Raw genomic sequence first — 13,953 nt, 5'->3', positions numbered from 1 at the left:
AACTCTCAAAAGACTCTTATTTCTTTAGCTATTCATTTTGAAATGGGGTCTAATAGTAATATTATGATAAAATAATTCAATTTGTTTCCCTCTATATTACTTCCAAACATTGTTACTTAATTTCATTTAATACATTTTTTAAATTTCTATTCTTTTATTCTGTTATTAAAAAACCTTATATTATTTTATTTTAAAATTTCTAAACAAAGTTACTTAATTCTATTTGATACTTTTTTTTTTCATTCATTTCCATTACTTAAATGCATTTTATTCTATTCCATTCCATTTTATAATTTACTTATTTTATTTCTTTCCATTTATTTATGAATTCCCAAACAAACTATAATACGAAGCTAATGGAAGAGTCGCAATAAAATATCAACATGTTAGTGTGTTTGGCCAAAAGCTACAAGCTTTTGTTATATTTTGTCTTAGCTTTAATATAAATTTTCCCAGAACATTTTTTTTTAATTAAAATATATTTTATCTTTTTGTCTCACATTTAGGATTTAACAAATAAAAACGGTCAAACATAAAATACACGGTAAGTCGTGGGTTCTAGTTAGCTCAACTGGTAAAGTCTCTGATGGTTGTATAAAAGATCTGAGGTTCAATCCTCGCTTACACCAAAAACTGATTGGTGTCTTGATCTGATGATATAGAGTTATCATCAAGAGCAGACGTCATAGGTTAAAATTTTCTCAAAATACACGATATGCCTACAATTTGAGAAAATATCCTACCGAATCATTAGATGTCACTTTCCTCTTTGAGAGTTTCCTTTTTTGTCACATCATTATCATCTTATTCAACCCATATGACCAAGTCCTTTCATATCTTTGAGCATAAGATCTCTGTGTTAGTTTGGTATAACTTATTTTGACAGTTTATTTTGCTTAAAATAGTAAATTAGACAAAATGGGATATAACAATCAAGTGTTTAAATTTTTTAATTAATTTTAAAATAATATTTAATTTTAATTAGAAAACTTAATATATTAATGGGTAAACTATGTATTTAGATCTTATAATTTACATCATATTTCAATTAGATCTATAACTTTTAAATTATGTCAATTTAATCCCTAATATTTTAATGTCATGTCAATTTAGTCCTTACCATTATTTTTTAAATGAAAATTGCTGATGTAGCAAATGACCGAAGTAAAAGATTAGTTTTTGTTAATGTGACAATAAACTAATTTTTTTATTTTAACTGTTTGATAACGGTAAAGATTAAATTGACATGACATTAAAATATTAGAGACAAAATTGACACAACTGAAAAGTTAGAGACCAAATTAAAACATAATGTAAAGAAAGAGACCAAATACATAGTTTATTCTATATTAAACCTAAAAATTTGTAATTAGATTTTATCTATAAATAAATAAACAAAGTAAGCCTTGACATATATTTTCCTAAAAAAAAGAGTAGAAACTAAAAACAGACACGGGTTCCACCGCGACCCATAAAAGCCAACTACACACTATACATTGTTTAATATTAACATTTAACACAATAAAAAAGGTAATGCTAATCGATTCACATTCACTGCCGTTTCTCTTTAGATTCAATTCAATATCTCTATCTGTTATCAAAAAAATAAAAAATAAAAAAATCAATCAATATATCTATCAAAAATAAAATACTACTGATTACAATATTTTAGACATTTAATTCTTAAATACTCATTGAGTATGAAAAATACTTCCCCATCTCATATTCATAATATGATAATATCTACTGTAAATAAATGTGAGAATGAAAGAGCCTAAAAATTCTCCATTTTAGAGCCGTGAGTAAATAATGACCCTCTTTAAAGTCTTTAATTTCAAAGAGAAAAATAAGAGGAGCTTGACCGCTTTTTATACTATAATAATCATGGAGCCCACTTTTTTGTAATATCATTTTTTCATTCTAATCGAACGGTCTAAAATGGTTTGTGACATATAATAAGAGTAATGGTCCAACACTGTGGCTGTAGCTTTTCTCTTCTTTAAATCTTTGGGACATAAATTAGATTCCAAACGTGCCTCTAGTGTCGTAAAAACCTTAAAAAGCCCGGCAAACACTCTTCACTGCAAAAAAAAAAAAAAACAACACCACCACACTGTCTCACTCTCTGTCTCTCTCTCTTAAAGTGGTGTTCCATATTTTGCTTAGAAACAGGTAGATATACGGTTATAAATGTTAGCTCATATAGCCATATATAGCAAGTTTACAAATGCTGCTTCTGGGCCATTAGATACTACCAAACTCTGTAAAGCCTAGAGTGGCTAGGCTTATTTTTCTCTGAATACCCTCTGGTGTATACATCGTGTAATTTTTCTTTCTCTATATATACAATATTTTGGGTGTTGTATACATAGAGAGAAGACTATATATATGGCCATGGTGAAGGTATCAGTTTTGTTGATTGGGATTTTAACAGGACTTGTTTTTGGGAACTGGGTTGATGGGTTTGAGGAGATTCTTAATTTTAATGAAACAGCAGCGTCTTTCTTGGACTCAGAACATATGGAGGCTTTTGGAGCCTCCAAAGCTGCAAGAGCTACTGATGTTTTGATGGTGGGGCTTACCCTTATTCAAGGTGCTGATGCCAAAGGAGCAGGTACATTCTTTTTATTATATATTCTTTTTTTTCTTTCCTTGATTTCCTTTCCTGCTGTTTTTTGGTCCCTGGTTCACATTAATAGTTTGGTAGTATGCTTGAAATAGATGTGAGGGATTAATGCAGATAAACAGACAAAAGGTTTATGTTGTAATGTCCTTGTGTACCTGAGACTGAATTTTGTTTCTGTGTTCTGTACTTATTGGCAATCCTTATTAAAGCTTGTATTTTTCTTACTTGTTATTATTAATTCATTATTGTAATGATTCAGAAGAGCCTCCTCCACTCCCTTTCTTTTTTTCTTTTCTTTTTTGTATTCAATGTGTACTTTTTGATTCTGCAGCCAGGCATATTGATTACTTTGCCTTCAGTCTTTGTTGTTATTCTCTTAGTTTTTGTCAAATCAGTTTTACCAATGATATTTCTTCACTTCACTGAGAGAGACATCTGTTCCGTTGCCTGGCTTTGTTTTGAATATCTTTAATGCTATTACTATTGTTGCTTGTTTGGGTATATTAAGTCAATTTATGCTGTTCTATTATACTATTTGGTGAAATTGTTCAATCTCTCTGTCTTTGCTTTACTCTTTCTGTTTCTAATCATTGTTCGTGTTTCTCCCACATCTCCTTGTCTCTGTCTCTCTTTTTCTCTCACACACAATTATTTATTGTTAGATAGTTTTCTATTACAAGCAAGGCTATCCGTGTTGTAATTGTCATTCTTATCTTCTAAATTCATCTTGTAAAAGAGTGTTTTCTGATAAAAAAATTCTAGTCATGTATTTGTCTGGGTTTGGCCTAATTTGCCACAATGTGTTTTCACTATTACAGTCTGCATGGATGGAACATTACCCGGCTATAATTGGCATCGTGGGTATGGGTCAGGAGCAAATAGTTGGCTCATTCAATTGGAGGTTTGTGAGATTAGATTTGAAATGTCATAATTGAATACTTAATTTATAGTTGTTGTGTCATATTCTGTGCATAATTCATAAATACATGTGTTTGTATATGTTTCTCCTGTTGAATCTTTCACTGACATAATAAATTAAAATATCTCGTTCATCAAAAAGGAAAAAAAAAAGAAAACTAAAATGTCTGGCTAATGTAAGAATTTGGCCAATGTAACTACAATATCAAACTGGTGTTGTAACAATTCTTATCTGTGTTTCACTGTTTCTTGTTGATATTTGTGTCAATAGAATACTCTTGGCTATCAGGTGATTTTGGAAAAATACGATATTCTCGTCTTCAAAGCACATGGTGGTTACTTCTCTATTGAGTAATATTTCTATGATAATGAATATCAAATGTAAAGTTCTAAATATTTCAGCTCTTTTTGGTCCTCGGTATATCTCCAATATGGTTCAAGGCTTTTCAGGGACAGCTCTATGATACTCTAAAATTCTGTCTTGTTAATCGTGTAGTTATTATCATTATCACCATTATTATTAGATTATGCCACTTTCTGGTTAATGCTGGCTGCATACGGTCTCACCTTCAAATACTCTAATGGTATTCTTTATTGAGGACTTAAATTATTCAAATATCTTGTTCTTGTGGCAGGGAGGTGGATGGTGTAACAACCTTAGAAGTTGTGTTTACCGGAAAACAAGCCGGCATGGATCCACAGCATACATGGAAAAGGAAATAGCATTTACGGGAATACTGAGCGATAAAGCTGGATATAATCCTGGTTTCCTCCCAAACTTGAAAATATCTTGCGTTATTTCTGCCTTTTTCTTGCTTGAGCTTTCTTGACCATTGTGTTGTTTATATGGGCTTGCAGATTTTTACAACTGGAATAGAATAAAACTCCGTTACTGTGATGGTGCCTCTTTTAGCGGGGATAGTGAAAATAAGGTTTGTATTAGAGATGAAAGTTGTAACCTTAAAACTACCAGCCCATCCCAAATAGCTGCCTAGAAGGCATATTGCATGCTCTGAGAAAAATGCTGTAGATCTTGTTGCTCAATTTTTATGAACAAGCTCCAAAAATCTTATTAACATTTTCCCCATGATTTATGTGGTGTCTTCATCCTATGTCAGTGATAGCTGCAAATGAAAGAGAGAGTGAGAGAGAATGGTTTTCGTTCTTTTCTTTATCCATCCATTGAAGTGGCTAAGTTTATTGTATGTCTAAATGACTAGATTGGAAAATGCAAATGTGTATCTAAAAATGCAGGGTTGATTCGTAATTCTTATTTTTTGTTTGAGTTCACTATATGTTAACATATAGGATTCTGTTTCTTAGGCTGCACAGCTGCAATATAGGGGACAACGTATATGGTTGGCTGCAATGGAAGAATTTATGTCAAAGGGAATGCGCTCTGCTAAACAGGTTTATGCCATCATTATTTGGCTCTCTTTTCATCTCCTTTTCATTTATTATCTTATTTCACACATTATTAATTGTACTGCAGGCTCTTCTTTCTGGCTGCTCTGCTGGGGGACTAGCATCTATTTTACACTGTGATGAGTTTCGAGGTTTATTTTCTGGCAATACTAAAGTGAAGTGCCTAAGTGATGCTGGAATGTTTCTTGATGCGTAAATACTATCTCTTGATGCTCTTTTAGTTCCAGCAATATTAATATGCAGATTTTTTCCTTAGCTTAGTTATTAATGCTTACAATTTCCATTGATAATCCTACCTGGAATTGCAGGGTTGATGTATCTGGTGGGCGCACCCTCAGGAATTATTTTGGTGGTGTGGTAGGCTCGCAGGTACTATTGCTTTGCTTTTTTTCTATTTCCTATTTCTGGTTTCATTATATGAAGTCTGGCGTAGTGAATGATTGATGTCAATCATAATTATTGGGGAGATATTAATAAACGCATTAACATGACCTTGTGCACAGACTCAAATTCATGACATATATGCCAAGTTAGTGCTTTAATGTCATTAGTGTCAGTGGCTTAGGAAATGAGGATCGGATGTACAACTTGACCAAGAGTCATTGTGCCCATGCTTGCTAATTGAATTTTTTGTGTTTCGACTCCATTAATCTTTGTTGTACAAGCTTGGATCATTTGACATGATAGAAACACATACTGAATTTGTATAATTATTACAGGGACTGAAAAATACTCTGCCACGTGTTTGTACTGACCACCTAGATCCAACTTCGGTAACCTCTTTTCCTTGACTTATTTTGAATGAATCTGTAGAAACACAAAATTGTGTGGTCTGTCATTTACTATTAAACTGACTTCACTCTTTTGTCCTTTTTTTTTTCTTATCAGTGCTTCTTCCCTCAGAACTTAGTTGACAACATTAAAACCCCACTTTTTATTCTCAATACAGCCTATGATTCATGGCAGGTAATTCTTCTTTTTAATAGATTTCTCTTTTGATCCATCTTACAACACATAATATATAAATTATCTTGCATTATGAGTAACAATGGAATGCCTTGAGTGACAAAGTAGATGAATTAAGTGATAAATTTTCCACATGAAATCAGATCCAATCCAGCCTAGCTCCATCTTCAGCAGATCCCTCAGGCTATTGGCATGATTGTCGATTAAATCATTCAAAATGTTCCCCAGCCCAGATCCAATTTTTGCAAGGTGATTTCAAAATTAAGAACTTGCTAGCTTGAGCTTTTGGATTCATGTTGGCTTCAATACATGATAACTAAAATTAATCTACTTATTAAAAGGCATTTATTTGTTTGATGGAACAGGGTTCAGGAATGAAATGCTGAAAGCACTAAATCGCTTCTCATTGTCTAAACAAAATGGGCTGTTTATAAATTCATGTTTTGCTCACTGCCAAACAGAGAGGCAGGACACTTGGTTTGCTAATAATTCTCCTGTTATCGGAAACAAGGTATGCCTGACCTAATTGATTATGTTTGGCTTTGGCACATCATAGCCATAAACCACCAGAAACATATGTCCTCACAGTTAAATTTGTATACGTATGTATTTGTGCACTTGTACATTTGTGTGTTTCTTGGTTATATGAAGTGGCCCACATTGCTTGCTCTATAATACATTTGACTTCAAAATTTCCATCGATCTTTCCATCAGCATAGCCAAAGTCCTATCTTGGATGAATCACAATGCTCCATATGACATTGACCTCATTAAGATTCCCCAGATGTCTTGATGTTTATCCAAAAAAACTCGCCTTGACAAAAACTGGAGGACATGCCTTAAGCTAGTAGCCTTAAGACCAGTTTTCCTATAATCTTATATTGCTTATTAACAGATTTTAACCGAAGAAGATGTTGAAGTTATTATTATTATTATTATTTGTAAGTTTCAGAAATACCCATAGATTTTAAACCCACAACCTTACCCTCCGTTCGTTCTTATTACTTGCATTTTGAATCATATTCCTCTGTTCTATTTCATTTGTTTAGTAAAGATAAGAGGTTCAAAGTGCCTAAAATTATATAATTGCTGGTATTTAGGCCATTGCACAAGCTGTTGGAGACTGGTATTTCGACCGAACAAGCGTTAAAGCCATCGACTGTCCTTATCCTTGTGACAAGAGTTGCCACCATCTGGTTTTCAGACAGGCCTAGTTCTACCGATTGGTTTATTCACATGATACCTTACTGAGTAATATATTTAGTTCCATTAGATATTGAAACAACTAAGCAAGTCAGTTGAATTTGAAGATGACAATAAAAGATGAAGGTTGCTGAAAAGTGCAAATGTATCCAGCGCCTTTTGCATTGATTTTATAGCAATTTCATGTGTTTATGTCTTCAACTATGTTGTAATTGTGATAATTCATTTTTTACAATTAACCAATAAGACAAGTTGCATATACTTAATACTTATGCTACTGCTACTACCCATCCATGTCCTTAACTGAGTTGTTCACCAGAAATATTACATTTCTATTGTAAGTCATTTTCTCTGAAGCAGAACAAACTAAACTCTTATAGGCTTTGTTTGGTTGAGAGAGAGAGAGAGAATGATGGATGGTTATGATGTTTCTCAATATCTTGTGTAATGGTGGGCTTGAACGTGGAGTTTCTTTGCTGTGACACAAAGGTTCGTGGTGTGCTTATAACTTATAAGTTGTGGCTTTGCTTATGATCTCCACTTATATAAGTTCATGGTCTTGCCAATAATTGGCAACGCTCAATCTCATTACCTAATAGCCTTAGCTTTGTTACTGAGCAATGATTGGCTGGTCACTGGTGTAATTTAATTCAGTTTCAATCTGCACAAATATTGGGACAAAAGGTTAGCATCCCCAAATAATTCAGACGCTATCCCCAATCCTGCAAAGAAGTTAAATTATACTAGCCATCTATTGACAAGTTTGGCTTTTATGTTCTTACCTCCCTAGGAATTTGAGTGGTTCTCAGGAGACCCATGCATTGAGTTTTGCACCAAAAGCTTATTCCCATATGTAATTTTTCTGGATTGTTAGCTCTTTCCTAATAGTAGAAGTCTCATCTGGTTCTATGTTGTTATTAAAATATGTTTGCAACTGGACAAAGAGTTCATTTCTTTAATTTTGTATTGATGATGATCCTGTCATGTTACCTTTCATGATTTCCAGATTATTTTAATGTCATAATCTGTCTTACATGCTGGAAAAAAATTGTCTCGACTCACATTTAGGAGATTTGATGGTTGTAACAATGATTATTGCAAGAGTTAAGACTCATGGTTATTGGGTGTCCTGGAAACAATTTGTCTCAATTCACATTTAGGAGATTTGAAAGTTGTAACAATGATTGTTAAAAGAGTTGAGACTCATCTCTAATTATTGGGTAGGATTGTAGGATTCCTTTTCATTAACCCTATAATCATCTGTCTGATGAATAATTTGGAAATTAAAGTGTTGCTTTCTGGTGTCAAGTTGTTTTGATGTTTATTCTGCATCAATCACCATTAATGTGAGGTGAATATTAAGCACTAAGCAGGTTTGTTATTTTTGAAATATGATTCAAGTCAAAAGGAAGACAGCCAGATATGTTGTATCATGGGAAAACAACAAGAAAGCTATAAACCAAGTAATCATATTTTAAATTTTCTAATAGATTTGTATAGAGCTCATAGTAGCAGGAGTCTAAACCTAATGTTGACCTTAGTAGCCTGAAACCGGCTATTTGCAATCAAATAGCCTCGTTTTTGTATGCATAAATGTGTTAATATGGCTTTGGTGTCTCTGAAATATATAAAGTAGCCAAACAATGAATTTTGCTTTGACAGCCAACAATTCGAATTAAAAAAGCTTAATTACCATTAACACAACCTAAGTTCAGGTTACCATGTACTAACAATTATCATAGTAATGCAAGGCAAGGATGAGACCCAAGTGTAATTCCCAGGCTCACTCCAAAAAGAAGTATTGAGGTTGTTAAAATGTTCTATATCACTCTTTATATTTCCTACTCTTGGTTGTCATGACTAATACCATAGGGGAGTAGCAAATTATAAAGTTTTTACTTGTAAATGCTACTGATGAGTATGGTTTTTTTTTTTCCTATATATATCTTAAAGGTTCATACCTAGCCTATAAATCTTCCTCTTTTGCAAGGCCTACAAGGGATAATGGGTAGGTAATTATACCCCCAATTTTTTTGTTTTTGTTTTTTTGGGAGAGACTAATTCCCATCTACTTTCTATACTTTATTGATTGCTACATATCACCTATGTGGAAGAATTTTGCTTCTTTTGGTATACATAAAGTACTCCACCCCACCTTTCTCCGGCCACTCCCTCTCTAACAAAGCCTTCAATAAGCACTTTGAAATTGGTGTGTGTGTATTGTGTAGTCTTATTCACCTTGATTTCTACATCATGCATGTGTATCTTTCATCCAGAACATAATATTCTCATAATGTATGTATCATCATCGCTGCTGTCATCATTAGTACAATCATTGTCACATTCATATTCCTAATCAAGTTTTAAAATAATTTGATCTGTGCCGCCATATTATACTCAAAGAAAAGCTAAGATTCCAAAGTGTTTATATACAATTAAGGTTCAAAACTTGCCAACCACAATGCTGCCATCTCAAATAGGCTTTGCTGCAGCACAAAGCTTTTTGTTCTTTTCCTATGCAGATGATTGTAGGACCCCTACAGATGTACCCAATAATTTGGTTCACATGTGCTTGATAAATAAATAAATAAATATATATATATAAATGTGTATATATGTATTCATTCATGTGTGTGTATATATATGTACTTAAAAAATGTATCATTGCTTGCAAAGAAAGGAAGAGACATTGACATATTCTATTGAGGTTGAGGGAGATTACTTTAATGCTTGCGCATGGATGAACAAAGACACCGGTGCCTTTTGTGTACCTGAGAGATAAATGAAGGGTGACCTTCAATTGGCGGTCCTTGTACTTTCTTACTCCATAAATTAATGTCATTTCATGTCTTAATTATTTCTTTATGGCAGATATAATATTTTTATTCAGTAGTTTTTTTGTTTTTTTTTGTTTTATTCATGGTGAAACACTTTTTTGAGTCAACCTTCTTTGATGCCAAGGAACAAGAAAGAATAACCGGGAGATGATTTAAAGTGATTTTACGGACACAAAAAATTGTCACAATATTAAGATGTCAGTTCCCATAAGTCAAGGTAAAACTAAATAAAATATTAGTTCGGGACACACCACAAATGAAAATAAAAATGTTGTGAAAATGTTATAACATTTTGTTGTGTTCCTAGAGTTTCTCGATAAATTAACATGGCCAATTGCACTTTTATTAGGATTGTAATATTTGCACATATTTTTTCCAAACTTTTAGTACACACCTAATATCTGCATCAGTAATACTAATAATCACATATAATTATCACATATGTTGACTTCAATTCAAAATCATGAGCACAAATGAAAGGAGTGTGCACGAAAAATGTATATTTGTGATGTGCAAATAATGTTTTCCTTTGTATGATCACCCCTAAATTGCCTTGTCCATGAGTTTGATAATATTAACTTTATGAATATTATTTTTACCAATATCATCTCATGGGACTTGCTACTATACATTTTGTCCCCTTTAGCAAGATTTACCTATTTTTCTTTAAAAGAAAGAAGCTTCTTCAAGGTAAATTCACCTTAAAGGGACCCCTAGTTCCCTACTTAGTCCTTAAAAATCATTATCAGTGATTTCTATCATGTTCTACTGAGATATCAAACTCTCCTTTCTCTCTTGAAGTTTCTGCATCAATAGATGCCCTTTGAAAGGACCCCATTCTGTTGTTCCTAATAGCATTGTTAAAATTTTAGGCCCACATCACAGTAACCGTGCATTGGTATCCTCTTAAAATAAATGGCACAAAATGGATTAGTGGTACAGAAACTTGTCACCTTGCAATATACTGTACACTTAAATATCCTCATTTCCTTACACTGAAAAGTCTGAAATGGATTTTTTATTTTTTGCTTCACCTTGTCCTTAAGATAATTTAAGGTACTGCAAAAAAGCCTCGTAGACAAGGAATTTATGGTCTTTATTAGCTTGAAGGTCATTTCCAAAATTGTTCATGACTAGCTGGTTGATTGCTAAAGTTTTCTGTGGGGCTTTTGCGTCTCTTATTCATTTAGTTGGATTTTCCACCTATATATGCTTGGCAATATGAAATATATTGGCAACATCATTCTATAGTACTTATTTTTGGTTGAGGTAAACACTAAACCAAAGGAAAACTATTATTTCTTGTCTTAAGCCATTGAGTCTTGAAGGGGTATAAGTGACTTAAAGACTGTCAAAGAGTGAAAACCATCTCTATCTGTAGGGAGACAGTGATAGACACCCATTTATGAAAAATGGTCCATTGAATTTTGCATTAGAAAAGAACATACGGAATTTTTTTTGTTTATTTTTCAATGTGAAAAGGATCATGACAGAAAGAGATTGATTATATTAAAGTGAAAATAAATCCAGGAATGAAAAGATATGGATATGTAGTAGAGAGTCACAATCACATTGGACTTCGATTTAAGAAGGAGAGCGCACAACCTTCATGAGTTTTTTTTTTTTTTTTTTTTTTTTTGTGGGTACAAAATATATAAAGAGCTTTTTATTGTTGATAAATGAACTTACATCATGTGAATCCAAATTAAGGATATAAACAGAAGAGCCAACAACAAGCCTTATTCAGTATCTCTACTGTGTTTAATGGAAAAAGCATATAACATAAGCTCAAATAAATCACAAATATTTTTGTAAAACAAAAGGCTAGAAAGATTTGTATCAGACACATTTACAACTCAAAAGAAAATGTCTATAGCACACACCAGTAACCAGAAAACCGTCCTTCTCCAAGCTCCATCTCAAACTGAACTTTGTGACCCCTCTCCTCTCTTATATTAAGAGGGTGTCACAACTCGCATATTAAGTACATGCTAAAGGGTTTGTCCAAAAGCTACAGCAAGTCTCTGGAGATCCTTGGTATATATATCTGAAGCTGGCAAGGCCTGTTGATGCTGGTTATGATGCCAACTAGTACTTGACCCGTCTGTCATGAAGCCGGTTTCTGGTTTAATCTCACTGCACATAGGTTGAGAGATTTGATTCTGTAGTGCGGTTCCCATCAGAAATGGCGTATGGAGATATTCAGACCATTTGATGTCTTCAGTATCACCTTCTAAGGGATGAGCATGGTCTTTATCAGATTTTACATGATCTGTCAGTCCCCAAGAGAAAGCATGATTCTCAAAGAAGTTACTGCTGCTTTGCAATTCCATACTACTACTGCTTCCATTGCTGTTGCTGCAGTTGTTACTGAAAGTACTACTTTCCCAGTTGTGTATTCCATTGACATCACCAGAGCCTAAGGAAGGATTGTTGTCTGAGGGAAGGCTTACAGAAGGTTTTACAATTGAGCTTGACATGGAATGGAGCATTGAGGAAGTCATACTAGAATTATAGTCAGAAATCATTTCAGAAGACCTGGAATTAGGATTGAAGCATAGAGAAGTATTGGGGTGTACAGAAAGCCTTATATCAGGCCCATAATTCAAGTGCTGAAAAGAGAAATACCCCACCAAATCAGAAGGCCTGCAACTGGTGCTTGAGGTTTCATGGGAAGTACCACTACCACCAAACCTATCTAGGAAGAATTCCTGTGTAGCTGGAGTGGTTGTCAAACTATTGTTGCTGCCACTGCTGTTTTCAAACTTTGAGCTTGAAGAAGCATCAAGTGTGTATCTTTCTGCAGCCATTGGAGGTGGCTTTGGATTTTTTGCCTCGACGAGATTTTGTTCATTGGATCCTATAGAGGTTTTCTCATTGCTTTTGTTGGTTGTTGGTAGAATGTCTTTTTCATTCTCAAGCTCAGAAAGTGGTTTGTGAGTGTTGGGGTCAATGCCTCTTTGCCTAAGCTTCTTCTTAAGGCAAGAATTCCATAAGTTTTTAATCTCATTATCAGTTCTTCCTGGTAACTGAGCTGCAATCTGAGACCACCTGGTGATTTATAATACATTTATGACAACATGAGTGATAATTCAAAATGTTAACAGTGTGAATAAAGAAGAAGAGTAACAGTAGTATCTGAACTGAACAGTAAGGGAAAGAAAAAACCACCTGTTGCCAAGAACTGCATGGAGTTCAATGATCAGATTCTCTTCCTGCTGAGAGAATGCTCCTCGCTTTAAATCAGGCCTCAGGTAGTTAATCCACCTTAGCCTGCAGCTCTTGCCACACCTTTGCAAGCCTGACAATATATGCCACACAAAAGTAGAATGAGTTTTTTTAGTCCTTAAGATTCTTTGGTGTGCACCACATTGACAACCATATAAAGTATGTAACAAAGATAAACAGTACCTGCAAGTTTAGGGACAGAACTCCAACACCCATGTCCATGCTTGGTAATATAATTCAGAAGTTTCTCATCTTCCTCAGGAGACCACAGGCCTTTCCTTAGTTTCTGCTTGTAACAGCAAGATTGTCTCCCCATGTGGAGTCCAATCAATATCTTCAGTGCTGGAAAAAAACTTTTATAAAAGTGGAGCAAAGTTTTGTGCAGTGACAGTCCTTTCTGAATTGTCAGCAACAGGAGAGGAGGCTTAGAATATGAATTCTAGGAAATGGGAAGCTGGATTATGAGAAGAAAGAGAGAGAGAGAGAGATTAAGAAAATGAAATGGCAGGCTGGTAGGGAATCAAATTAATAGGAAGAGCCTCATAGAGAGAAGTCATACTCATATTCAAGAATCAAGAGGGTGATTGGAGATTTTAGTTTTGAATTTTATTATAAAGTCTATAAATAAAAGCTTTCCTGAGTTAGAATCCTCTCCATTTACTGCCTAGTATTACAAAGTGGGGTCCATCATGTATGGACGGTCCAGATGCCACTGGACACATCCAGTGGATTGAGAGGAGCATGGAGGAG

General features: G+C 34.0%; 2 protein-coding genes across 3 annotated transcripts; one reads left to right on the top strand and one right to left on the bottom strand.

The window, feature by feature from the left end:
* The first annotated feature begins 2,042 nt into the window (after positions 1-2,042).
* On the top strand, positions 2,043-7,494 carry LOC115982954 (pectin acetylesterase 12-like). 2 transcript variants are annotated; one of them, XM_031105719.1, is made up of 12 exons: positions 2,043-2,614; positions 3,445-3,527; positions 4,180-4,309; positions 4,403-4,476; positions 4,868-4,954; positions 5,037-5,161; positions 5,278-5,338; positions 5,689-5,742; positions 5,858-5,935; positions 6,079-6,184; positions 6,301-6,446; positions 7,036-7,494. In XM_031105719.1, the coding sequence occupies exons 1-12, from the start codon at positions 2,389-2,391 to the stop codon at positions 7,147-7,149; spliced, it is 1,284 nt and encodes a 427-aa protein (XP_030961579.1). In that variant the 5' UTR covers positions 2,043-2,388; the 3' UTR covers positions 7,150-7,494. The 2 variants fall into 2 exon arrangements, with proteins under 2 accessions (XP_030961579.1, XP_030961580.1); XM_031105720.1 differs by lacking the exon at positions 2,043-2,614 and adding an exon at positions 3,106-3,124.
* A 4,132-nt stretch (positions 7,495-11,626) lies between these two features.
* Positions 11,627-13,821, bottom strand: LOC115979154 (transcription factor MYB61-like). The gene is made up of 3 exons (XM_031101121.1): positions 13,387-13,821; positions 13,147-13,276; positions 11,627-13,026 (listed from the first exon to the last, which is right to left on the bottom strand). The coding sequence occupies exons 1-3, from the start codon at positions 13,517-13,519 to the stop codon at positions 11,967-11,969; spliced, it is 1,323 nt and encodes a 440-aa protein (XP_030956981.1). The 5' UTR covers positions 13,520-13,821; the 3' UTR covers positions 11,627-11,966.
* Between the last annotated feature and the right edge of the window lie 132 nt (positions 13,822-13,953).

The sequence above is a fragment of the Quercus lobata genome, chromosome 3 (assembly GCF_001633185.2).
Source record: "Quercus lobata isolate SW786 chromosome 3, ValleyOak3.0 Primary Assembly, whole genome shotgun sequence".
In the NCBI taxonomy this organism is placed as follows: domain Eukaryota; kingdom Viridiplantae; phylum Streptophyta; class Magnoliopsida; order Fagales; family Fagaceae; genus Quercus; species Quercus lobata.
This window is presented reverse-complemented; position numbering and strand designations above follow the sequence as displayed.

What these genes read in the sequence shown, in the direction of transcription:
- LOC115982954 (XM_031105719.1), top strand. Translation starts at nt 2,389, where the DNA reads ATGGCCATGGTGAAGGTATCAGTTTTGTTGATTGGGATTTTAACAGGA. An exon ending in TAAAGCTGGATATAATCCTG is followed by an intron (nt 4,310 to 4,402) that starts GTTTCCTCCCAA and finishes ATGGGCTTGCAG; the next exon opens with ATTTTTACAACTGGAATAGA. An exon ending in GCTGGAATGTTTCTTGATGC is followed by an intron (nt 5,162 to 5,277) that starts GTAAATACTATC and finishes CTGGAATTGCAG; the next exon opens with GGTTGATGTATCTGGTGGGC.
- LOC115979154 (XM_031101121.1), bottom strand. Translation starts at nt 13,519, where the DNA reads ATGGGGAGACAATCTTGCTGTTACAAGCAGAAACTAAGGAAAGGCCTG. An exon ending in TTCTGTCCCTAAACTTGCAG is followed by an intron (nt 13,277 to 13,386) that starts GTACTGTTTATC and finishes ATATATTGTCAG; the next exon opens with GCTTGCAAAGGTGTGGCAAG. An exon ending in CATGCAGTTCTTGGCAACAG is followed by an intron (nt 13,027 to 13,146) that starts GTGGTTTTTTCT and finishes ATAAATCACCAG; the next exon opens with GTGGTCTCAGATTGCAGCTC.